Source organism: Eleutherodactylus coqui, chromosome 6, assembly GCF_035609145.1.
Source record: "Eleutherodactylus coqui strain aEleCoq1 chromosome 6, aEleCoq1.hap1, whole genome shotgun sequence".
NCBI classification, from domain to species: Eukaryota; Metazoa; Chordata; class Amphibia; order Anura; family Eleutherodactylidae; genus Eleutherodactylus; species Eleutherodactylus coqui.
Window position 1 is genome coordinate 185,552,168 of NC_089842.1, and position 24,538 is coordinate 185,576,705.

At 45.1% G+C, this 24,538-nt stretch overlaps 1 protein-coding gene across 4 annotated transcripts in view; it reads right to left on the reverse strand.

Annotated features, from left to right (window-relative positions):
- Nucleotides 1-24,538, reverse strand: part of SLC25A21 (solute carrier family 25 member 21) — a 300,214-nt gene that overhangs the window by 37,446 nt on the left and 238,230 nt on the right. For all 4 annotated transcript variants that reach the window (XM_066608449.1, XM_066608450.1, XM_066608451.1 and 1 more), the window contains exons 5-8: nucleotides 22,947-23,013; nucleotides 14,876-14,935; nucleotides 11,705-11,812; nucleotides 1,092-1,256 (exon numbers count right to left, since the gene is read on the reverse strand). In XM_066608449.1, the coding sequence (XP_066464546.1) occupies nucleotides 1,092-1,256; nucleotides 11,705-11,812; nucleotides 14,876-14,935; nucleotides 22,947-23,013 (400 nt within the window). The remainder of the gene's footprint in view (nucleotides 1-1,091; nucleotides 1,257-11,704; nucleotides 11,813-14,875; nucleotides 14,936-22,946; nucleotides 23,014-24,538) is intronic.

Sequence of the window (24,538 nt, forward strand, 5' to 3'; positions counted from 1 at the left end):
AAAAGGTCTGACACTGCTCCTTGCTAATCTGCTGATGTACAAGTTCAACATCTCATGAGGGTAAAATACAGTATATAAATCAGAGTAAAATTTTAATTAATTAAATTCTGTTTTAAATTTTATTTAGTGTGTTGAAAAACTGATTAAAAACCTATCTACTAACTCTTCAACCCTTTTGATATAACGATATCAGAAATTAATAGCATATTCATGTTAAGAATAACCCTTTCAATCATGTATTTCATGAAGGAAAGGAAGAAAAATTCTTAGGTAACAACAAAAATGATCTACCAAAGGAAAAAGCCTCCAATTAAAAACCCAGCTGCAAAAAGTTTGTTTATGAGCAGGTTATAGGTGCATATAACAGTACAAGTAACAAGACATATAGAGGAGGTAAGTTTAGAACACACCTTTTTGGTACTGGGTCACAAAACCACACTCCACCCAGGGAAACCTTGAAGCCCTTACTATCATTGTAGAGGTATCAAGGTAAATGAGCTCCTCAAGCTTCTTCTCTACTCAGATGCTATAGTCCAATGTCTACTTAGAGGGGCCCTTATAGACCCGACGTCCTTCATGCAAGATGATTTCAGCTTTGCTTTGAATAACACAGGTAGTAGTAATTCCCAAAGTAAACAGAGGCATTCACATGATCAAAAAGTAATGTTATGATGTTAATAACTAGTGTTGCTCGTTGTGATAGACCAAGCATCCCGATTTTTAACAAAAACAGCCAAAATATTGACTCCCTGCTTTAAGCAGAAAGGACAGGTATGTTGGCTTAGCACTGCTGCCTTGCAGTACTGAAGTTCTAGGTTCAAAATTGACCTCAATTGGGGATTAGAGCCTTGGACCCCACCACTGCAAGGTGGCCAGCATCACCTCCTTCACTGTTCTTCAAGGTACATTTTGGGTGCTAAATTAGAGAACATGATTTTTACTCCTATTGATTTTAATGGACGTTGGAATTGGGAGTCCCGATTCACAATTATTTTTCAATATCGGGTCTGTCACTCCTGACTCAATTATTTCAATAATCGCTCCACACTATTAATAAGCTATTAATTAAAACAGTAACCTATAATAGTTACCTTATTAACTGGGATAGCATTCTTCACATTGAAATAGAATCCAAAGTAAACCATATTGAAGACTCCATGGCGACCCAAAGTGGCAGTCAGTCCTTTGTTTAGACCTCTCAGTCCTATGCCCTCTGTTTTGATCACATGACGAGCCTGCGCCAAGGTAGATGGTTGCTAGAAGATAATACAAGGGCTTATATTAAGGACAATGCTGTAAATGTCTTACACAACATGAAAGTTAATGGGTAAAAGAGAAAAACGTTGTAATGGTTACACTAATGGTTGGATCTTATAAGATGTTGGCCATTATATAAGGGTTAAGTAAAACCTAGCATGGACCAGATGTGTCCTGCAGACCCAAAAATCAATGTCCCTCCTTTAATACGATCTAAATAATTACAACATTTAGTAATGAATAATTTCGTAATATATTCTCACAGCAGTCAGAGCTCTGTTTTTCTGCCACCTCAGAACCTGTGCTGTTCAGGGAGGTGACGGGTGATGTATTTTGTGTACTCATCCACACCTTGTTCTCATGCGGTCTGCCGTCCTTACGTGGTCCATAATTTGGGTGCTTTTCAGACCGCAGTGCGCATGCTCTCCCATAGAAGTGGTCTGAAAAGAGTCAGATTTTCAGATTGCGTGCGGACTTCACTATAGGACAATAGGGAATGGGTAAGTATAAAAAAATATATCCCACGGCTCCGTCACCTCCTCAAACTGCACCATAACTTCGTTTATAGTGCTGTTCCAATGTGATCCAATTCCCTTTAAAACATTACATTCCAAATGATTGCATCCACCACTAGAGGGAGCTTACTGAATACACTGATATACTGAACTCAATAATAAAACATTATACAGTGAGCTCCCTCTAGTGGTGGCTGAAGAGAGATGAAATATACTATTTTAAGCCCTTAGCGACCGGCCTATTTTGTGCCTAAAGGGGCCAAGCAATTTTCATAATCACCTTGCAAGAGTCATAACTCATTGATATAACTGTATAGGGGCTTGTTTCATTGTGGGATGAATTGTATTTTTTCTTCAATATTCTCCTTTTTTAACAACTTTTTAGGGAAGTATTTAAGGTGGGGGGTGGGGCAAAAAACAAAGAGGAGTAGGCAGGAGTACAGAGGAGGTTAGAACAAAGAGGGAGCCAATTTGGAATATTACAGAGTTCACCATTTGGTAAAAGTAATATGATAACCTTCTTATCTGGATCATCATCTTGATTCTCATTGAGTAAGGTATTTTTTATGTGCTCATTATTCTTGGAGTTCTAGCGGATTTTCAGGACCCCCAGGTGAACTAGACAACCTGTATGTAATTTAGAGCTCAGCATCAGGAGAATGGAGCTATATCAATAAGGACATGCTAAGAATATTGGACCTAACAATGACATGACGGACGAGGGTGGAGATTCACTTTAAAACGTGATTTTATTTAATGCTGGTCACATGTGGTCAGTTTATTGTCACCCTCCAAGCATAGCTGATTTTGATATTGCATATCACAAGCACTTATGAGCCCTATTATTTTGAAGCATGTTATTGTAAATGGAATATAAATGTATCCACAAACTGATAAAGGAGACCAGTAATCATCTTCCAAGCATAATGTTGAGCATCTCTTACTTTATTGGTTTTAACAAGATAGGAGGTCCAAAATTGTTCTTACAAAATACATGTTAACCAACAGTGATATATTTACTAAAACAAGCACAAAAAAATAGCAATTTGCAAAATATAATCTGGGTGCATAATTGAAATATTAAATAGTTGAGCTTGTTAATTGTATTATCTCGGAAGAACATCTCGTACAACCCCTTTAAATGACAATTTCAACACTGCTACATCTGCCATTTCCTGTGTGTTCCCTGACAACGTATGATTTGATCTGATACAATCTGAATACAATCATCCTCTCTATAACACTGGTGGTGGACCACCTGGAATGTACAAAGTCATCTGCATTAATGGGTTGATTCATTCAAGACTGATTTGGTAATGAAAAATATCAGGTGGATTTATGGTCGGTCCTTGTCCCTACATAGGAGTCGGTTTTCCTGAGTTGCACTTGCTTTGTTGGTTTTGTTACTTAGAACATAAAGCTTCATCCTCCCTGACACTTGAAGGAGAGGAGAACACAGAAGATTTACAAGGATTAGAGATGAGCGAACGTGTTCGTCCGAACTTGATATCCGTGCGGATATTAGGGTGTTCGGGATGTTCGTTATTCGTAACGAACACCATGCGGTGTTCGGGTTACTTTCACTTCCTTCCCTGAGACGTTAGCGTGCTTTTCTGGCCAATTGAAAGACAGGGAAGGCATTACAACTTCCCCCTGCGTCGTTCAAGCCCTATACCACCCCCCTGCAGTGAGTGGCTGGGGAGATCAGGTGTCCGCCTAATATAAAAGTCGGCCCCTCCCGCGGCTCGCCTCAGATGCCGTGTGAGTTAGATGAGGGACAGTGCTGTTTGTACCGGAGCTGCTGTAGGGAAAGAATTGGTAGTTAGTGTAGGCTTCAAGACCCCCAAAGGTCCTTATTAGGGCCACTGATAGCTGTGTGTTGGCTGCTGTTAGCAGTGGCAATTTTTTTTTCTTCTCAAAATCGGCTCTGCAGAGCGTTGCACCCGGCATTTGGTACAGAAGTGGTGTATAGGCAGGGAGAGTGTTAGGAGTGAGTGTAGCCTTCAAGAACCTCAACGGTCCTTTCTAGGGCCATATTTACCCGTGTGCAGTACTGTGCTGGCTGCTGTTAGCTGTGCTGCATATTTTTTTTCTTCTCAAAATCGCCTCTGCAGAGCATTGCACCCTCCATTGATACTACAGGGAAAGAATTGTGTAGGCAGGGCCACAACACAGTTATTATTCATTGAATATACGCAGTGCGGCCTTTTGCTTGTAAAACAAGTGAAAAAAAATCTATTTGTCCTGCCTCTGTCCGTCCTAAGGGCTGTGTGTACGTGTCGGCTGCGTGTGCAACGTTTAAAAATCAGACGCACCCAGCTACGTTTTACTGCTGGCTTCGCCATTTGCTTTCCTTAATTGGGAAAAAAATACCTGCTCTGCCAGAGTTATAATAACTCTGCTACCCTCACGTTCTGTGACACATTAGCAGGGCCACAGCACAGTTATTAAACTTAGATTATTCATTCACTAGAGGCAGTGGGGCCTTTCATTTTCAAAAAAGGGAAAAAATTATATTTGGCCTGCAGTCTTGCGCCAATTTATTTCCTGCCTGTGAAATTAAATCACTGGTAATACAGCATGCTGAGGGGTAGGGGTAGGCCTAGAGCACGCGGCCGAGAACGCGGAGGGCCAAGTCAGGGTGTGGGCACAGGCCGAGCTCCTGATCCCGGTGTGTCGCAGCCGACTGCTGCGCGATTAGGAGAGAGGCACGTTTCTGGCGTCCCTACATTCATCGCCCAATTAATGGGTCCACGCGGGAGACGGTTATTAGAAAATGAGCAGTGTGAGCAGGTCCTGTCCTGGATGGCAGAAAGTGCTTCGAGCAACCTATCGTCAACCCGCAGTTCTGCGCCGTCCACTGCTGCAAATCCGAATCCTCTGTCTGCTGCTCCTCCTTCCTCCCAGCCTCCTCACTCCACTACAATGACACCTGCTCAGGAGCGGGAACACTCCCAGGAACTGTTCTCGGGCCCCTGCTTAGATTGGGCAGCAGCGGTTCCTCTCCCACCAGAGGAGTTTATCGTCACTGATGCCCAACCATTCGAAAGTTGCCGGGGGCCGGGGGAAGAGGCTGGGGACTTCCGCCAACTGTCTCAACAACTTTCTGTGGGTGAGGAGGACGATGACGATCAGACACAGTTGTCTTGCAGTGAGGTAGTAGTAAGGGCAGTAAGTCCAAGGGAGCAGCGCACAGAGGATTCGGAGGAAGAGCCGCAGGACGATGAGGTGACTGACCCCACCTGGTGTGCAACGCTTACTCAGGAGGACAGGTCTTCAGAGGGGGAGTCAAGGGCATCAGCAGGGCAGGTTGCAAGAGGCAGTGCGGTGGCCAGGGGTAGAGGCAGGGCCAGACCGAATAATCCACCAACTGTTTCCCAAAGCGCCCCCTCGCGCCATGCCACCCTGCAGAGGCCGAGGTGCTCTAAGGTCTGGCAGTTTTTCACAGAGACGCCTGACGACCGACGAACAGTGGTGTGCAACCTTTGTCGCGCAAAGCTCAGCCGGGGAGCCAACACCAACAGCCTCACCACCACCACCATGCGCAGACATATGATGGCCAAGCACCCCACAAGGTGGGACGAAGGCCGTTCAGCGCCTCCGGTTTGCACCCCTGCCTCTCCCCCTGTGCCCCAACCTGCCACTGAGATGCAACCCCCCTCTCAGGACACAGGCACTACCGCCTCATGGCCTGCACCCACACCCTCATCTCCGCTGTCCTCGGCCCCATCCAGCAGTGTAGTTCAGCGCACCGTTCAGCCATCGCTTGCGCAACTGTTGGAGCGCAAGCGCAAGTACGCCGCCACGCACCCGCACGCTCAAACGTTAACCGTCCGCATAGCAAAATTCATCAGCCTTGAGATGCTGCCGTATAGGGTTGTGGAAACGGAGTCCTTCAAAAGTATCATGGAGGCGGCGGCCCCGCGCTACTCAGTTCCCAGTCGCCACTACTTTTCCCGATGTGCCGTCCCAGCCCTGCACGACCACGTCTCCCGCAACATTGTACGCGCCCTCACCAACGCGGTTACTGCCAAGGTCCACTTAACAACGGACACGTGGACAAGCACAGGCGGGCAGGGCCACTACATCTCCCTGACGGCACATTGGGTGAATTTAGTGGAGGCTGGGACAGAGTCAGAGCCTGGGACCGCTCACGTCCTACCCACCTCCAGAATTGCGGGCCCCAGCTCGGTGGTGGTATCTGCGGAGGTGTATGCTTCCTCCACTAAAGCACCCTCCTCCTCCTCCGTCTCGCAATCAAGATGTGTTAGCAGCAGCATGTCGCCAGCAGTCGGTGTCGCGCGGTGTGGCAGCACAGCGGTGGGCAAGCGTCAGCAGGCCGTGCTGAAACTACTCAGCTTAGGCGATAAGAGGCACACGGCCCACGAACTGCTGCAGGGTCTGACACAGCAGACCGACCGCTGGCTTGCGCCGCTGAGCCTCCAACCGGGCATGGTCGTGTGTGACAACAGCTGTAACCTGGTGGCTGCTCTGCAGCTCGGCAGCCTCACGCACGTGCCATGCCTGGCCCACGTCTTTAATTTGGTGGTTCAGCGCTTTCTGAAAAGCTACCCACGCTTGTCAGACCTGCTCGTAAAGGCGCGCCGGCTCTGCGCACATTTCCGCAAGTCCCACACGGACGCTGCCACCCTGCGCACCCTGCAACATCACTTTAAGCTGCCAGTGCACCGACTGCTGTGCGACGTGCCCACACGGTGGAACTCTACGCTCCACATGTTGGCCAGGCTCTATGAACAGCGTAGAGCTATAGTCGAATACCAACTCCAACATGGGCAGCGCAGTGGGAGTCAGCCTCCTCAATTCCTTTCAGAAGAGTGGGCCTGGTTGGCAGACATCTGCCATGTCCTTGGTAATTTTGAGGAGTCTACCCAGGTGGTGAGCGGCGATGCTACAATCATTAGCGTCACCATTCCTCTACTATGCATCTTGAGAAATTCCCTGCAAACCATAAAGGCAGCTGCTTTGTGCTCGGAAACGGTGGCGGTGGAAGACAGTATGCCGCTGGATAGTCAGGGCACCCTCCTGTCTATTTCTCAGCGCGTACAGGAGGAGGAGGAGGAGGAGCATGAGGAGGATGAGGAGGAGGGGGAAGAGACAGCTTGGCCCGCTGCTGACGGTACACCGGCTGATTGCCGGTCATCCTTTCAGCGTGTATGGCCTGAGGAGGAGGAGGAGGAGGAGGATCCTGGCAGTGATCTTCCTAGTGAAGACAGCCATGTGTTGCGTACAGGTACCCTGGCACACATGGCTGACTTCATGTTAGGATGCCTTTCTCGTGACCCTCGCGTTGCACGCATTCTGGCCACGACGGATTACTGGGTGTACACACTGCTCGACCCACGCTATAAGGAGAACCTGCCCACTCTCATTCCCGAAGAGGAAAGGGGTTCGAGAGTGTTGCTATACCACAGGACCCTTGCGGACAAGCTGATGGTAAAATTCCCAGCCGACAGCGCTAGTGGCAGAAGGCGCAGTACCGAGGGCAAGGTAGCAGGGGAGGTGCGGAGATCGAGCAGCATGTACATCCCAGGCAGTGCAACAGTCTTTAAGGGCCTGGACAGTTTTATGGCTCCCCACCAAGACTGTGTCACCGCTCCCCAGTCAAGGCTGAGTCGGCGGGAGCACTGTAAAAGGATGGTGAGGGAGTACGTAGCCGATCGCACGACCATCCTCGGTGACGCCTCTGCCCCCTACAACTACTGGGTGTCGAAGCTGGACACGTGGCCTGAACTAGCGCTGTATGCCCTGGAGGTGCTTGCTTGTCCTGCGACTAGCGTCTTGTCGGAGAGGGTGTTTATTGCGGCTGGGGGAATCATCACAGATAAGCGTAGCCGCTTGTCAACCGACAGTGCCGACAGGCTAACACTCATCAAGATGAACAAAGGCTGGATTTCCCCAGACTTCTGTTCTCCACCAGCGGACAGCAGCGATACGTAAGCAATACGTAGGCTGCACCCGCGGATGGAAGCTACGTTCTCTCTCACCATCCAAAATGGGGACATTTCTGCTTCATCAATCTGTGTCTAATATTCCTCCTCCTCCTCCTGCTCCTCCTCCTGAAACCTCACGTAATCACGCTGAACGGGCAATTTTTCTTAGGGCCACAAGGCTCACTCAAATAATTTTTCTGAACAATTTTTATAAGTTTCAATGCGCTTAAAAGCGTTGGAACTTTAACTTGAACCAATTTTTCGTTACACTGGGCTGCCTCCAGGCCTAGTTACCACTTAAGCCACATTAACCAAAGCGATTCACCTGTCATCTTGGTTGGGCATGGCCAATTTTTACTGAGGTACATTAGTACTGTTGGTACACCAATTTTTTGGGGCCCTCACCTACAGTGTAATCATAGCAATTTGTATGTTCTTCGCCTGCACTCATGGTACAGAAAGGTGTGTGGGGTTGGCCTACACTTTAGCTACATAAATGTAACTTGGGCCTTGGCTATACTAAGGCTACTGAAATGGAACTAAGACTGCGCTCCCACTATACTGCTGCTTCAGAATTGTTACTGGGGCCTGTCTTGAGTGCTACTATTGCTGACATGGAACTAAGACTGCGCTCTCGCTATACTGCTGCTTCGGAATTGTTACTGGGGCCTGTCTTGAGTGCTACTATTGCTGACATGGAACGAAGACTGCGCTCCCGCTATACTGCTGCTTCGGAATTGTTACTGGGGCCTGTCTTGAGTGCTACTATTGCTGACATGGAACGAAGACTGCGCTCCTCCTATAATGCTGCTAGTGATATGTTAGTGGGGCCTGTCCTAATGCTACGGCTGAAATGTTACGAATTCTGGGCTCTGCCTATACCGCTGCTAATGGTATGTCTCTGGGGTGTGGAAACAGAGGCTTCCCAAAGACATGATGGCGGCGAGGCCATTTCCCACCAACGCGGTTACTGTTAAGGTGCATATAACCACGGACACGTGGAGAGGACACGTAGTGCCTCAAAAACATCCCCCTCCTCCTCCAACAGGGAAAACATTCTTGGCAAATGCCTTTGCATTGGTTCGTCTGGTGGCAGTCCAAGAATTTCACCTTTACCGACACAACAAGAGAGCCCCCACACCATCCCCCCGCCACGGCCCACTTAATCCTGGCCGCATTCCGAAAACCAACAAAATACAACCGTGCTACTAGGTCCGCAGTCACCACCACATTACCACCAACGCGGTTACTGTTAAGGTACATATTACCAGTCTGACTGGGGCATGCAGACACCTTGACAGAATGAATAGTGTGTGGCACATAGGTTCCCCATTGCTATGCCCACGTGTGCAGCTCCTGATGGCGGTGGCACAGGATTATATTTCTCATTGCTTCTGTACAGCATTGTGGGCTATCGCCCCGCCCCTTTTAAAGAGGGTCGCTGCCTAGCCGTGCCAACCCTCTGCAGTGTGTGCCTGCGGTTCCTCCTCATGGCAGACGCACTTATAAATAGACATGAGGGTGGTGTGGCATGAGGGCAGCTGAAGGCTGCGCAGGGACACTTTGGTGTGCGCTGTGGGGGGGAGGGGGGGCGGTTGGTCAGCATGTAACCCAGGAGAAGTGGCAGCGGAGTGTCATCCAGGCAGTGATTGTGCTTTGTTGTAGCTAGTGTGGTGCTTAGCAAAGGTATGCCATGCTAATGAGGGCTTTTCAGAAGTAAAAGTTGTTGGGACTGGGGGGGGGGGCCCACTCTTGCCGGTATTGTGGCTTAATAGTGGGACCTGTGAACTTGAGATGCAGCCCAACATGTAGCCCCTCGCCTGCCCTATCCGTTTCTGTGTCATTCCCATCACTTTCTTGAATTGCCCAGATTTTCACACATGAAAACCTTAGCGAGCATCGGCGAAATACAAAAATGCTCTGGTCGCCCATTGACTTCAATGGGGTTCGTTATTCGAAACGAACCCTCGAACATCGCGGGAAGTTCGTTTCGAATAACGAACACCCGAACATTTTGGTGTTCGCTCATCTCTAACAAGGATCACTGATAAAGGAATTAAGGAGAGAGAGAGAGGACCAGTGCAGCAGAGCTGAGGTGCTGCAGGCTGGTGGCCTAGCAGAGGCCAGAGTCCGACAGGGGCGACAACCCTGGACTCACACCCAAGTGGGGTGCATATGGACGGTGTATATTGATATTGCTGTGTTTTTTGATTGCGGTGATGACAAATACAGGCTGGCAGGAGCCAAATAAAGAAATACACATCTCCTGAGCCATTTCTACACGTGTGGTGTGCCATTTCCATGAGCAAGAGGTCAGCGATCCGCAGGCAAGTGTACACAGTCTTAACCCCTAATGACCGCACATATGGCTTTTTATAATGGCAATCACTAATGGGCCTTATTCTGCTCAATACGTCTTTTAACAGAGCATTGAAATCAATGAGAGCTGTGCCTGCAGTTACAAGCGCCAGCCACTACGTGGAGGTCGGCACAGAGACCTCTGCTGCTTCAGCTCCGACCTCTGTGCATTTGCGGCGCTGACAGCATGTACCCGCTCCGCTGATCGGTCGGGGTCCCAAGTGATGGCCCCCAGCCAATCAACTATTTATGATCTATCACGAGGATAGGTCATCAATAGTATTCTTCCATGAAAACCCCTTTAACTGAATCAGTCCAAGACTATAGATTTGTAGTTTACAATGAACTTAAACCCTTAGGCCTCATGTCCACGGGCAAAAGAAGAATTAAAATCTGCAGCGGATTTTAACTCTTCTCCTGCACGCGGATCCGCATCCCATAGGGATGCTGACCACCCGCGGGTAGGTAAATACCCGCGGATGGTCAATAAAAGTGATTTTTTTTAAAATGGAGCATGAAAAAATCCGGACCATGCTCCATTTTCGTGCGGGTCTCCCGCGGGGACGGCTCCTGTGGGCTTCTATTGAAGCCTATGGAAGCCGTCCGGATCCGCGGGAGACAAAAATAGGAATTTACTCACCCGCTCCGGTTCTTCCCTTCGCTGCGGCTCCATCTTCTCTCCGTCGCGGCCGGATCTTTTTTCTTCGGGACGGCGCATGCGCGGGGCACGTTACCAACGTGCCCTGCGCATCCGCCGGGCCGAAGAAAGAAGATCCGGCCGCGACGCAGAGAAGATGACGCTGCGGCGAAGGGAAGATCCGGAGCAGGCGAGAGGTAAGTTTATTGTTATTTTAAGCGCTCATGTCCGCGGGGCAGGAGGGACCCGCTACGGATTCTACATGTAGAATCCGTAGCGGGCCTGATTTTCCCCGTGGACATGAGGTCTAAAGGAGTGGGGCAGTTCTTCAATGCTGCACCTAGAAAGAAGCACTCTCAGCAGATTATACAGAATTTCGTACCAAAACCAGAGGGTCATTTAAAGTACCATTATTTATTTCATTCACTTACACTCTTATGCATCGTTTTGGGTATAGTCCGCTGGATTTGTTTGTGCATACATTAGGCAAGACTGTTGTCCTCTACACTTTATGTGAGTAAATTTAGGATCTCCAACAGCTCCCATATTAACCAATGGCCTCAGAATTCTGTGTCCAATACAAAATTACAACATAGACTAAAGTAGCCACAGACAAGGTGATATACATAGGCGTCTATCGACTGCTGGATGCGGCTGCCAAGCAGTTATGGCAAAGCTGTGGTCTATCTACACACCACAACTGTGAACAGTCTACTTCGGAGTGATTGATTGGAAACAGATTGATCTGAAGAGCTCTATAGACAAATTCCACATCAATGGATGAGCATATAAGCACGAGCTAGCTGAGCAGTCAGGGTATCAGAGATCAATGGTTGAAGATATCAGTAGATGTAGCAGAGTCTTGGAAAATGAACTAGCTGCGTATTTTGGTTACATTAGGTGTTTATTAATAGTCTAATTTCTGATTCCATATAGAACGGCCTTATGAGCTATATATGTAAACTAGTAAATGTCGAGACTCTTACCTGGGCATATAGATTGCGGTTAGCTTGTAGACTGACTTTTACAACTTCAAAAGGATTCACTACCACGGCTTCTGTTAATCCAGCTCCAAGGCCAGCAATTGCAAAAACCTACAAAGAAGGCAGCATGTACAAAAATACTCTAGAAATACAGAGGGCATCTACAAATCTCTAAACTAAAATAATGCCTGTAATATAGATCAGATTTATCCCTTTCATGACCAAGGATTACAACTTTCTTGTTTTTCGAACAACATATCTAAGGCTTGTTTTTTGCGGGACAAGTTGTCTTTTCATTGGTACCATTTAACGCATCCTATAAAGAAATTTTAAAAATTTAAAGTGGGGAAAATGGGGGAAAAGCCCGCATCTGTACTACAAAGACTCTTACAGAGTCAAAACGTCATGGCTGTCTGCTGGTGTATATCTGTGGGGACAGAAGTGCACCATTTATGCTGTCAGATCTCAACTCGTGACATTTTTCTGTACTATTCATGGCAGGGGTTACTTTTATGCGTTTATGTTGTAGTAAAGATGACTTGTCTTTTTTTTGTTGGTCAGTGTGATTGCTGCGATACCAAATTTAGATACTTTTTTAAATTAATATTTAAAAAATTAAAATATCTTAAAAAAAAAAAAAAAAAAAAAAAAAGATTGCCTTCTACTGATATATTTTGACTCCCATAACTTTTTACTGTCAATAGGGCTGTGGAGGGGGCTCGTTTTTTAGTGGGCGATCTGAAGTTTTTGTATTGGTACCATTTTGGAGAACATACAGCTTTTTGATCTCTTTTTATTCAATTTTATCTGGTAGACATAGTGAATTAAAAAAAAGCGCAAGTCTGCAATTCTGCATTTTTTCTGATGACGACGATCACACGGGAATAATAACGTGATATTTTAATAAATTGGACCTGCACGGACATAGGCATATCAATGTATAGTTTTATTTTTTAAGTTTGACGACTGGGAAAATATTTATTCTTTTAACTTAATATTCTTTATTTTTAGAATACCCAAAAAAAAGCAAAAATACGTAAAATAAAGATTTTTTTTTATTAGTCCCCATAGGTGGCTTGAACTTGTGATTGCTTGATTGCTTATACAGTGTAATACAATACTATGTCATCCTATTAAGATGTGCTCTAGGCACATCTTTAGAGGGAATCTGTCAGTTCGAAAATGCTGTCCAAACTGTGGACATCATGTTATAGAGCAGGAGGAGCCGACTGTATATAGTTTTATGGTGAAAGATTCTGTATAACTTGTATTTTATTCATTTATATCCCTGCTCATTCTGAGCTGAACAGTCCAATGAGCGGAGCAATCAGTGATTGAGAACTGTATATGATTGTACATACAGGGATAGCTGACAATCACTGATAGCTCCGCCCATTGGGCTGTTCAGCTCAGAATGAGCAGGGATATACATGAATAAAATACAAGTTATACTGATTCTTTCCCCATAAAATTATATATCAATCTGCTCAGCTCTTTAACATGATGCCTGCAGATTGGACAAGGTGTTCAAGTTGTCAGATTCTATTTAATAGACAAACAGTTATGGCAGCCCTGGGGGCCTTCAGAAAGCCCCAGGCTGGCATGACACCGGATGGCACCCCTTTGATCTTATTGCAGCAGAGCTGTTTAGGACATTTAAATCCCGATTGATCAGAACTAGAGATGAGCGAGCGCGCTCGTTTAAGGCTGATACTCGAGCGAGCGTCGGTTTTCTCGAGTAACTGATTACTCATCCGAGCAAATGCGGGGGCGGCGGGGGTGAGCGGGGATGGGGGGGGGGGGGGGGGGAGATCTCACTCACTCTCCCCCGCCTCTCCCCCACCGCCCACCACCCCCCGCATTTGCTCGAACGCGTAATCAGTTACTCAAGAAGACCGATGCTCGCTCGGGAATCCGCCTCAAACGAGCGTGCTCGCTCATCTCTAATCAGGACATTTAAATACTGCTTTCAGAACTGACAGCAGCATTTAAATGATTAACAGCTGCAAAAACCGTTAAAGACATGCAGTACCCACCATGTATGGAGCAGGTTTAACTTCCAAGCCAGCTCCATATACAGCATATGCTGTGGACGGCCACAGACATTCTAACTGCACAAGTCGTATGTAGTTAGGACGTATATAGCCTATGTATGATGGGAAGGAGTTATAGAATTATGTTACTCATATCACAGAACTTTTAGACAATGTTGAATGATTGAATTTCAGCACAGTCAACATTAGAACAGAGTGCCATTCAAGTGAAAATAGCTGAGCTGTATTACCAGGCACAACCACCTGCATAGAATAGGCGCTGTACCACTAAGGCCTCATGTCCACGGGCAAAAGAAGAATTAAAATCCGCAGCGGATTTTAACTCTTCTCCTGCCCGCGGATCCGCACCCCATAGGGATGCATTGACCACCCACGGGTAGATAAATACCCGCGGATGGTCAATAAAAGGGAATAAAAAAATAATGGAGCATGTAAAAAAACGTGACATGCTCCATTTTCGTGCGGGTCTCCCGCAGGGACGGCTCCTGCAGGCTTCTATTGAAGCCTATGGAAGCCGTCCGGATCCGCGGAAGACCTAAAATAAGAATAACTTACCCACAGCGGACCGGGCACGTTTTCTCTTCCTCACGGCCGGATCTTCTTGCTTTGGCCCGGCGGATGTGCCCGGCGCATGTGCGTGGCACGCTTCCGACGTGCCGAGTACATCCACCGGCCAAAGCAAGAAGATCTGGCCGTGAGGAAGAGAAGACGTGCCCGGTCCGCTGCAGGTAAGTTAATTCTTATTAATTCTTCTTTTCAGCGCTCATGTCCGCAGGGCAGGAGGGACCCGCTACGGATTCTCCATGGAGAATCCGTAGCGGGCCTGATTTTCCCGTATAAATGAGGCATAAATAATAAAGATGATGCAGCACTGCCTGTAGAAGTAAAGATGCATGATTAAAAAAGCTGCACAGTGGGAGCTCCAGGGGATGTATCACCACCAAACAAATATTGAAGGTCTACCTTAAGGACACCATTAAGTATGATATGCTACAATAGGGCGCACACCTGGACAGTTATCAGGCAAATATTTTTATATCATCTTATTACTGTAGAACAGGATAATTAAACCTTGGTATATATCAGGTACCATTAAACATCAGACAATTCTAAGACTCACCCATGCAGGAGGCAAGGACAACGGAGCGAGCAGCTTTTTGTACTGTTCAAAGGTGAAAAACTGGAAGAAAGAAAAATCAGGTCAAATCATTCGCTTCCAGTTACATATTAGTAGAACATGGAATACAGATCTAGCTTTACCCTAGAGATATATGAAAGAAGGATTAAATCCGTACTGGGTTTGTGTTTCCATTCAATGACAGCAGGCAATAAGGCATTACTGTATAATACGGTATATTGACATTTTTACTCAAAGTGCATTTATCCTTTTTTTTAGGTAAATTAAACACTCCTAGGCAGATTATATCTGATCACCCATAATCAGTACCTATAACAAAATGGGATTGCCTGCAGTGGACAACCTCTTTCAAGGCTCTGGGCACCTTTGGGAGATAATATATATGTATAATTTTTTTTTTTTTTTAACTGGAATCTATGCATTTTCGACTAAAAATTATTTTTGAAATGGTGTATAAAAGCACATAGAAAGTAGCAAAAATCCGTCAGCCGTTCTCCAGTCCCTCTTTCTCCTCTCCTTAATGACCCTCTAAGATGATTTATGAACAAATAAAAGTGATCGGATCATCAATCAGCTTGGAAAATTCTTCCAGAGAAGCGATTGGGGCTGGAGACCGAGCATTCCGGGAGCTAATCTGATGGATTTGCTATAGAGCAGCATTCTTCAGTTTGCTAGGTACTGGGATATACTGTACAGAAGCTGTATGAGTTACCTGTGGAGAATTTTTTTAAATAAATTACAAAAATATATAACCTTAACTTTCAGCTGACTTTTCAGAATAAGTTGTCATGTGTGTCTACAAGATCATCACCAATGTTTAGGGTCATTATACTGCGTTTCCCTGATAAGCCCTACCCGGATAATAAGCCCTACCCTGATTTTCAGAGGTGTGGGGGTTTTAAATACAAGCTCCGAAAATAAGTCCTAGTTACACTACATGAAAAAAAAGGAAGCAATACTCACCTAGCAGCCAGCGTTTGGGTCTCTTGTGCTGGGCTGCGGTGCTGCTGCAGGCTTCCGTGTTCTCCTGAACGCTGACAGAGCATTTCTTCCTGGTAGCGGGGTATGAATAACTGCCTCCAGCAAGCGATTATTTTGATTATTTCATCAAGCACCGCGTCAGCCAATCAGAGACGGCGCCTGATTAACGAATCACAGTCATTCAATAATGTCATTCAATGAATGGCTGTGATTGGTTAATCAAGCGTTGGCTCTAATTGGCCGATGTGGCACTCTATGAACCAATCAGAGCAATTGCTTGCTGGAGGCGTGGTATTCAAGCCCTGCTACCAGGAAGAAATGCACCATCGGCGATCAGGAGAACACGGAAGCCTGCAGCAGCACCGCAGCCCAGTGCAAGGGGCTGAACGCCAGCTACTGGGTAAGTATTATAAGGCCCCCCCCCCCCAAAAAAAAGAATATAAAACAGTGTCTTATTTTCAGGGAAACCGTATCACTTATATCCTTCATTTTTATCTGTAGGTGGGTAATTCTATGTGGTTGCAAAATTGATGCCTTAGGCTACATTCACACGCACGTTTTTTACGTCAATGCGAGGAGTTTTTGATTCTCACTGTGCAATTGCAATCCGTAGGCGCATGTTTCACGGGTGTCAGAGGGTCGCAAGTGTTTCCCATTCATTTCAATGGGACTATCACATCATACCCGCATGCACATCGCACAGCATGAGAGTCCAAGGCAATGTCTTTTAAGGTCCCATTGAAAACAATTGGCAATGCCTTTCAAGGGAACACCAACAGATGTGATTTTTTTCCTTGCAGCATTGCTGTGAGGGCGGAAAAAAAAAATTGCTCATATAAAAAAGTGCATTTAAAAGAATGAAGTTCATATTCGTGTGAATGTAGCCTTGTTGACATTTTTTTGGCTTAAAAAACAAGCTTAAATAACAGCACTTGCAGTTTATTTTATAATACACACTGTCAAATACAGTCACGTTTCCTAATAAGGGTCATACAATTTTGTAATCTCTGAGCAAATGTACTGCTTGTTTTGTTATGTCATGATGGAATTACTCATGTCCAATTTCTAACTGTCAGCTTTCCCTGAACTGGCAGGTGGAGACAAGCTGCTAGGTAAGGTTTGACCATTTGCTGATGACACAAAAATGTACAATAGGTTTGATACTTCTGGCTGTGTTTGGAACATGAAAAACAATATAGCTTCATTGAATAAATGATCAAACTATGGAAACTACAGTCCAATGTTTCCAGATGTAAAGTAATGCACTCGGGGAGAAGAAATCCTCAGACTGAGTATTGTATCGGCAGCTCTTTGTTAGCCAGAACTTCGGAAGAGAAGAATCTAGGGGTTCTGAATTCCGACAGCCTCAAATTGAGTCTACATTGCAATCATGCTGTACAGAAAGCAAGTAGGCCATTTGGCTGCATAGTTAGAGGTATAACCAGTAGAAAGAGGGAGATTGTGATCCCATTGTATAGAGCTCTGGGGAGACGACATCTGCAATACTGTGTTCAGTTCTGGAGACCTCATCAAGACATTGATAAAATGAAATGAGTCCAAATACGGGCCTTAAGAATGGTGGAAGGTCTCAAGAACAAAACTTATCAGGAAACACTTAAAGAACTTAATCTGTATAACGTAAAGGAAAGAGGGGAGAGGGGGACATGATCAATATCCAGGTATGTTTCACAGTAAGAAAGAAGGGGGGGGGGGAAGGGGTTACATAATGGAAACCTGTATATATGTTACAAAAGAAAAGAAAGGAGAGGAGGACATGATGGAAGCCTTTATAGGTGTTACTGGAAGAAAGAAGGGAGAGGACGACATGATGGAAGCCTTTATAGGTGTTACTGGAAGAAAGAAGGGAGAGGACGACATGATGGAAGCCTTTATAGGTGTTACTGGAAGAAAGAAGGGAGAGGACGACATGATGGAAACCTTTATAGGTGTTACTGGAAGAAAGAAGGGAGAGGACGACATGATGGAAACCTTTATAGGTGTTACTGGAAGAAAGAAGGGAGAGGACGACATGATGGAAACCTTTATAGGTGTTACTGGAAGAAAGAAGGGAGAGGACGACATGATGGAAACCTTTATAGGTGTTACTGGAAGAAAGAAGGGAGAGGACGACATGATGGAAACCTTTATAGGTGTTACTGGAAGAAAGAAGGGAGAGGGGAGACATGATGGGAACCTTTATAGGTGTTACTGGAAGAAAGAAGGGAAAGGAGACATGATGGGAACCTTTATAGGTCTTACTGGAAAAAAGAAGGGAGAGGGGAGACATGATGGGAACCTTTAAATATGTTGGTTATAAATAAGGTTCAGGAAGTAAATGCTATTATCGGGGAACTAGACTTAGAACAAGGGGACACAATCTGAGATTAGTTGAGGCAAGATCAAAAGCAATAATAAATAAATGTAAGCTGCCTGGGATAAGCAAAGATCTATCCAAAGAAAGAGAGAAAAATGAAATAATAGAACGGTGGACTAGATGGACCATGTGGTTCTTTTCTGCAGTCAGTTTTCTAGGTTTCTATGTTTGGATATCTCCCATGTGCTGCACAGAGGTGATCCTTAATCCTCTATCTTTCATATAACAGCAGTACAGAAAACATCACAGAGAAATACTGAGTAGTGTAGATGTGATTCCTGTAGCTGGGAGACTAGTAAAACACTTACTATTACCTACTGTACAATAGCACATGTGAGAGCCTCTCTGTTTCTCCCTGACGTGGCTCCACCTCTCCTCTCTATAGACTTCTATGAGCAGCATATAATCTGATTTGCCAGTGAGCTGTTAGTTCGTCTTGTCTATCAAGTTGGATTTAGCAGTGAATTCAGAGTGACTGACAAGTTTAGGAACCCCCGGGGAGAAGGAAAGCTACCTCGTCAGTGGAGAAAGCAGTATTCTTCTCTGATAACATATATTACAAGGTTTCTCTTAAATATTCACCTGTACTATTTATTTATGCAAAGCTTGTAGATAGGTTAGTAATAATTTAACTCTCTTCAGTAGAAGGAACCTGGGGAACTCCACATAACAAAAAGCGCAGTACCAACCTCTGCAAATATATACTAGGACTTAATCAGCACTGAGGTTGGGAACTTCTTAGGCAATTAACCTTTAAGGAAGTAATTGATTCTAAAATGCAAATAATAATGTTGATTAATACCACTACTATAATAATTCTGACCAAATCTAGCAGGCATATCACTTTTACAACACGTAGTAAGAGAGTGAGGGAGCGAGAGAATAAAGTGGAGAGAGGAGGGAGGGAGGGACTGAGAGAATACTCAGGAGATGTAAACTTGGCTGAATGTTTGAGTTTGCTGTTAAAGGTTGCTTTGCTTTGGTATAATTATGTGCGATGAGTGATCCGCAGTCACGTGGGCACGCTGGTGCTGAGATATTCCTACAAGAGAGTATTCTAGATGTCAGTATGTAAACATTGTGCACTTAAAACTCATACAGTACTGAGATTTTTCTAAAGGAAGCAATGCAGAGGTCAACCTCAGCCTGACACAAGCATTGGAAGGTAAAAGCGAGCCTCCCACTTTATTCTGGTTACATTGTAATAAGGCTCAAAATTATAATAAACTGCAATCAATTTATACTGGAAATGACTTGAAAAAGCAAGATTTTTTTTGGTAGACCAAAATTTGTACATGATAATTTTTTGTACATTTTTTGACATCTGTGCACCTTATACTGCAATTAGATGCCCATAGCTTTATATCCAATATAGTGGCTGCCAAAGCAAAAGATGCCCTACCACCGTAGCAGTTCAATCATTAACCTTAAATTTCTCTTATTTTCCCATTAGCTCCAAAGAGGATTGTCATTACCCATTCTATATATTAACACCAACCCAGTAGTATTGTTGATGCAATGTACGCTGATATTTTGTAACACTTGCCTCCATTTTCTAAAACCAGCAGTCTTATTACATGATAGGAATAAGTCCATTTCTTGGCTTTAGTGGCCTTCAAAGTCTGGGACATCCAGTCTGCTTGTATACCAGTAAGGCTACCCATATGGAGGTAGAGCACTGTGTATACAAAGTCATCAATATCTTAGCAGAAATCACCTTTTTTAGTTAATGCCCAGCAATATTCCTAAATACGGCCAGTATACTGCAAGTGAAGAGTCCATAGAAGAAACAGGCACAGCAAATTTCTGATGAGATGCTAGTAGAAGAGTATAAAATGTTAAAGGATAGGGGATATCTTGCTGATTGGTGGGGGTCTCATTGTTGAGGCCCCCGATCATCTTGAGATTGCAGGTCCAGTGTCCCCCATCCTCCTCGTTGTCGAGGAACAAGGAGACTGGATGGAGTGCTGGTCATGCGGCATTCATTTTCAATGGGACTACTGAGATAACCAAGTGGCACCAGCCCAGATTGCCGCATTCAGTTCATATTGAAGTCATTGCAGGGAGAAAAGTGACTCCTGTAGTGACAGTCAGATCGGAACACAAGAGTCCTGTTCTGGAGATTGGCTGGGGTCTCTGCAGCAAAACCCTCAGTAAGTTGTTCCCTATCCTGTGGATAGAAGATAACTTGTAATTTTGGTCCAGCTCCTTTAAAACAAAAATAATGGTTAAACGAACGACAGATATAAAAGTATTGTAAATAAAAAAGCAAAAATTAAATATAAAAATTCCATTTGCTGTTTTTTTTTTGTTTTTTTTTTATTTGCTGGAAGTGAGGTGCAGTTCTTCAAAAGGAATTGAAAGAGGATTTCTCAAAAGCTGACAACATTCTAGCCTCTAGAAAGCAACTCATCCCACTTCACCATGCGGTTGGTGCCTACGGCCGTTCATGCAGGCTGTATGGCTCCTTTGTATGGAGCCTTCCATCCTTCATGTGATGTCATGCAGCCTCTACTGGGTTCTGTATGTATCCAGATATTCTGCCCTGGAAGCGATGCTTTTACATGTGGCATCTGATGAAACATCCAGGGATGAAATCAAGGTATCTGCAGATACATTAGAGGGCACATGCACCACTATGGGAACCTATTATGGCTCCAAACAAAGCAGAGCCCTAATACAGCATGAATGTCGTCGACCTAAAAATAGAAAAATCTTAATTTCACATTTGTCGTTTCGCAAATATAGCTATTGTAAAGCCCAAGTGTGCTTTACAGCATTAAGTGACTATTAACAAGGGTTTGGAGATTTGGACCAAACAAAATTAAAGGAGATGTCCCGCGCCGAAACGGGTTTTTTTTTTTTTAAACCCCCCCCCCGTTCGGCGCGAGACAACCCCGATGCAGGGGTTAAAAAAACCACCCGCACAGCGCTTACCTGAATCCCGGCGGTCCGGCGTCTTCATACTCACCTGCTGAAGATGGCCGCCGGGATCCTCTATCTTCATGGACCGCAGGGCTTCTGTGCGGTCCATTGCCGATTCCAGCCTCCTGATTGGCTGGAATCGGCACGTGACGGGGCGGAGCTACACGGAGCTACACGGAGCCCCATAGAGAACAGGAGAAGACCTGGACTGCGCAAGCGCGGCTAATTTGGCCATCGGAGGGCGAAAATTAGTCGGCACCATGGAGACGAGGACGCCAGCAACGGAGCAGGTAAGTATAAAACTTTTTATAACTTCTGTATGGCTCATAATTAATGCACAATGTACATTACAAAGTGCATTATTATGGCCATACAGAAGTGTATAGACCCACTTGCTGCCTCGGGACATCTCCTTTAAATCTTTCTTTTTTTTAAATCTCTTCTCAATTTTTGATTTTAATCTCAGTTCTCTTCTTTTTTTTTTTGTTTCTGTTGCTAAACAAGCTGAAAATACTAAGACATCTTTCTTTTAATTAAGGGTGTCAATCACATAGCAATGCTTGGCCTCATTCTATTTTCTATGGGCTTCATTGATGTGAATGGAGTTCATAGAGGTCTACTGATGCAGTCGAGCATGCTCAGTAAGAACACATCTTGGGGGAAAAAGGGCATTTTACTGTGCATGCTTGGCCTCATTTTATATTGTATGGGCTACACTGATGTCAGTGCAGCCTATGGAATTTTATGAAATGTGCCGAGCATCTTGGGAGCAGACAGAAAAAGTTTGTTTACCGAGCATGCGCAAAACTTGGGAAAGAGATGCTCGGATGACGAAAAAAGTGGGGCCAAATATGCTGCCTCAATTGGGGAAAATCCATTTTCAAATACCGTTACATGGAATTTTTAGATACAAGTGGGTAGTCAACTATTCAGAATGGATGGTGGCAACAATATGCATCTTGCACTATGGTGGTACCAGCATATTTACGCATTACACAGACAACCCATTGATTTCAGTGGGAACTATGTAATGCTGCATTCTCTCTGCAGTGGTGCACCTCGTTCACAAATATTCCAACATGAATGGTGCTATTTTTTGTAATATCTACGGTATTTCACTTGATGACTGTGCTTCATGCCAGAAAAGACCAGTCTCCATATATACAAGAAGAAGTATTGGAGCCGTATCATTACCACCCCGGGTGAGCCATCTGTACTTATAGGAGTTTAGGCAAAGTTTTCCTGCTATGGTGTTTTGTATAGAATAAAGTAGGCTGTTCTATTACACCTGCACTTTCGGGATGTATAGAGTTAATGCTATTTTTTTGCTTTATTGGAGACAAAGAGTTGGAGCCTCCAGTTCTTTGTGCTGAGCTGCCAAAAGTTCTGATTTGCTTCCCATGGTAATTTCAACGTTATGTAAATAGCGCAGGTAAAGTAAAGCTTTGCATGACATGTAAATAGAGAATTTGTTTTACAGAACAGGGGACGATTTACTAGTTTCCTTTTCATTTAACAAACGTCTCTGATGATTTTGGTCAGAGGTCGAGTCCCCAGTTAGCTGACAGCAGCTAGAGCTCGCCGTTTAACCCTTTCCTTACACACCAAGTGGCTGCATGTAATATTCCTCTTGGTTTACATGATTCATGTGGCTAATATTTTCATAAGGCAAATAAAAAAAATCAATCCCGGAGACGAGGATACTGACCGCACAGTAGGAGGGGTGACATCATATGTAAAGTTACGAGGAATAGAATTCTTTGAGGGACTTACCTTAACGGCTCGTTTTGGGGTCTCGGCCAAAATAGGGGGCAGTATTCCCTTATAGAAACCAAGCAACCTACAAAATGATAAAAATAAGTCATTATAAACATAAATGAACTAGCGTATGGTATTAGACTTTTCATTACTTAAAGCAACCCTCCGGGTTTTGGGACAAAGTTCTGCCCTTTGACAGGAGGGGTACATTACCTGCATTTGTTCTTCTCTGCCACAGGCCCTGGTTTTGGTTGTCCAGGATGGCTGCAGCAGTTTTCTAATCACCTAATGCACACTGTTCCCTGCCCAGTGCTGGTCACATGAGGAGCTGTGGCCAATCAGAAAGCAGGTATAGGTAGTCTAACACTACCCATGCACTGTGGGAATTAGGTACTCTGAAGATTGCACCAGCCATCCTTGGACGGCTGAAAACAGGACCTGCAAGCGGTTGATCAGAGGGACAGCAGAGGAAAAACGATGGCCATTAACTATAGCAGCAATTTCCGATCTTGGCTATAAAAAGCTAAAATGGGGATACCCTTCCCTGCCCCTCGTCACCTGATTGCCTGTCACATTTTGGATATCTCCTATGTATACTGTAGTCACTTCCATGCAGTGCAACTTCCTGACTGGTACTTATCAGGCACTATCTTGATGCAGAGATTTCTGCTTTCACTTTCACTAGCCTATGCTATCAATGCCATGATGCATCATCACAATATCATGTGATGATCTAGAGGACTGTACCCATCTTTGCCTGCAGGGAAGACACAGTTATTAACTTCTGCATTATCTATCTAATCTATCCTGGAGGATGAGCTGTGATTTCCTCTATTAGGCCTATGCCCATGACCAGAAATCCGCAGCGTTACACCGCAGCTATTGCACTATTTTCAATGAGGAGAGGCGGGATGGGGTGGAGCTAATTCCTGGAATTTAGCTCCGCCCCATCCCGCCTCCTCTCATTGCAAATAGTGCAGAGGGGCGGAGAAGGGGTGGAGAGGAGGCAGAGAGGGGGCGGGAGCTCAGAGCACTGCTCCCGGCTCTTCCAGCCTCCTCCCTCTGCAGAGAGAGACGCCATATATCGGCCAGCGTAAATACCCGGTCGATATACAGTCGTCTGAATGCACCCTCATGTGCAGCTGACATGTTAGAGCGAGAGATTGAATATAGGTGGTAAAGGAGAGATTGTGGTCAAATATGACCCCAAGACAGCGGGCGTGCTGTCTGGGAGTTATGGTGGTGCCACACTCTGAGATGCAGATGTCAGGATGAGGTTGATTAGTAGAAGGTGGAAACACCAATAGGTCAATTTTTGAGAGGTTTAATTTTAGGTAGAGAGAGGACATAGCGTTAGAGACATTGGACATAAAAGCAGTGGCCTTCTGGAGGAATGTTGCTGTGATGTCACGGGAGAAGAAGTATAACTGGGTGTCGTCAGCAAAGAGATGGTACTGAAAGCCAAAACTCCTGATGGTTTGTCCAATAGGGGCTCTGTAGATGGAGAAGAGGAGGGGGTTGAGAACCAAGCCCTGGGGGACCTCAACAGCAAGTGGAAGAGGAGGGAAAGTAAAGCCAGCAAAGGAGACACTGAAGGAGTGGTCAGA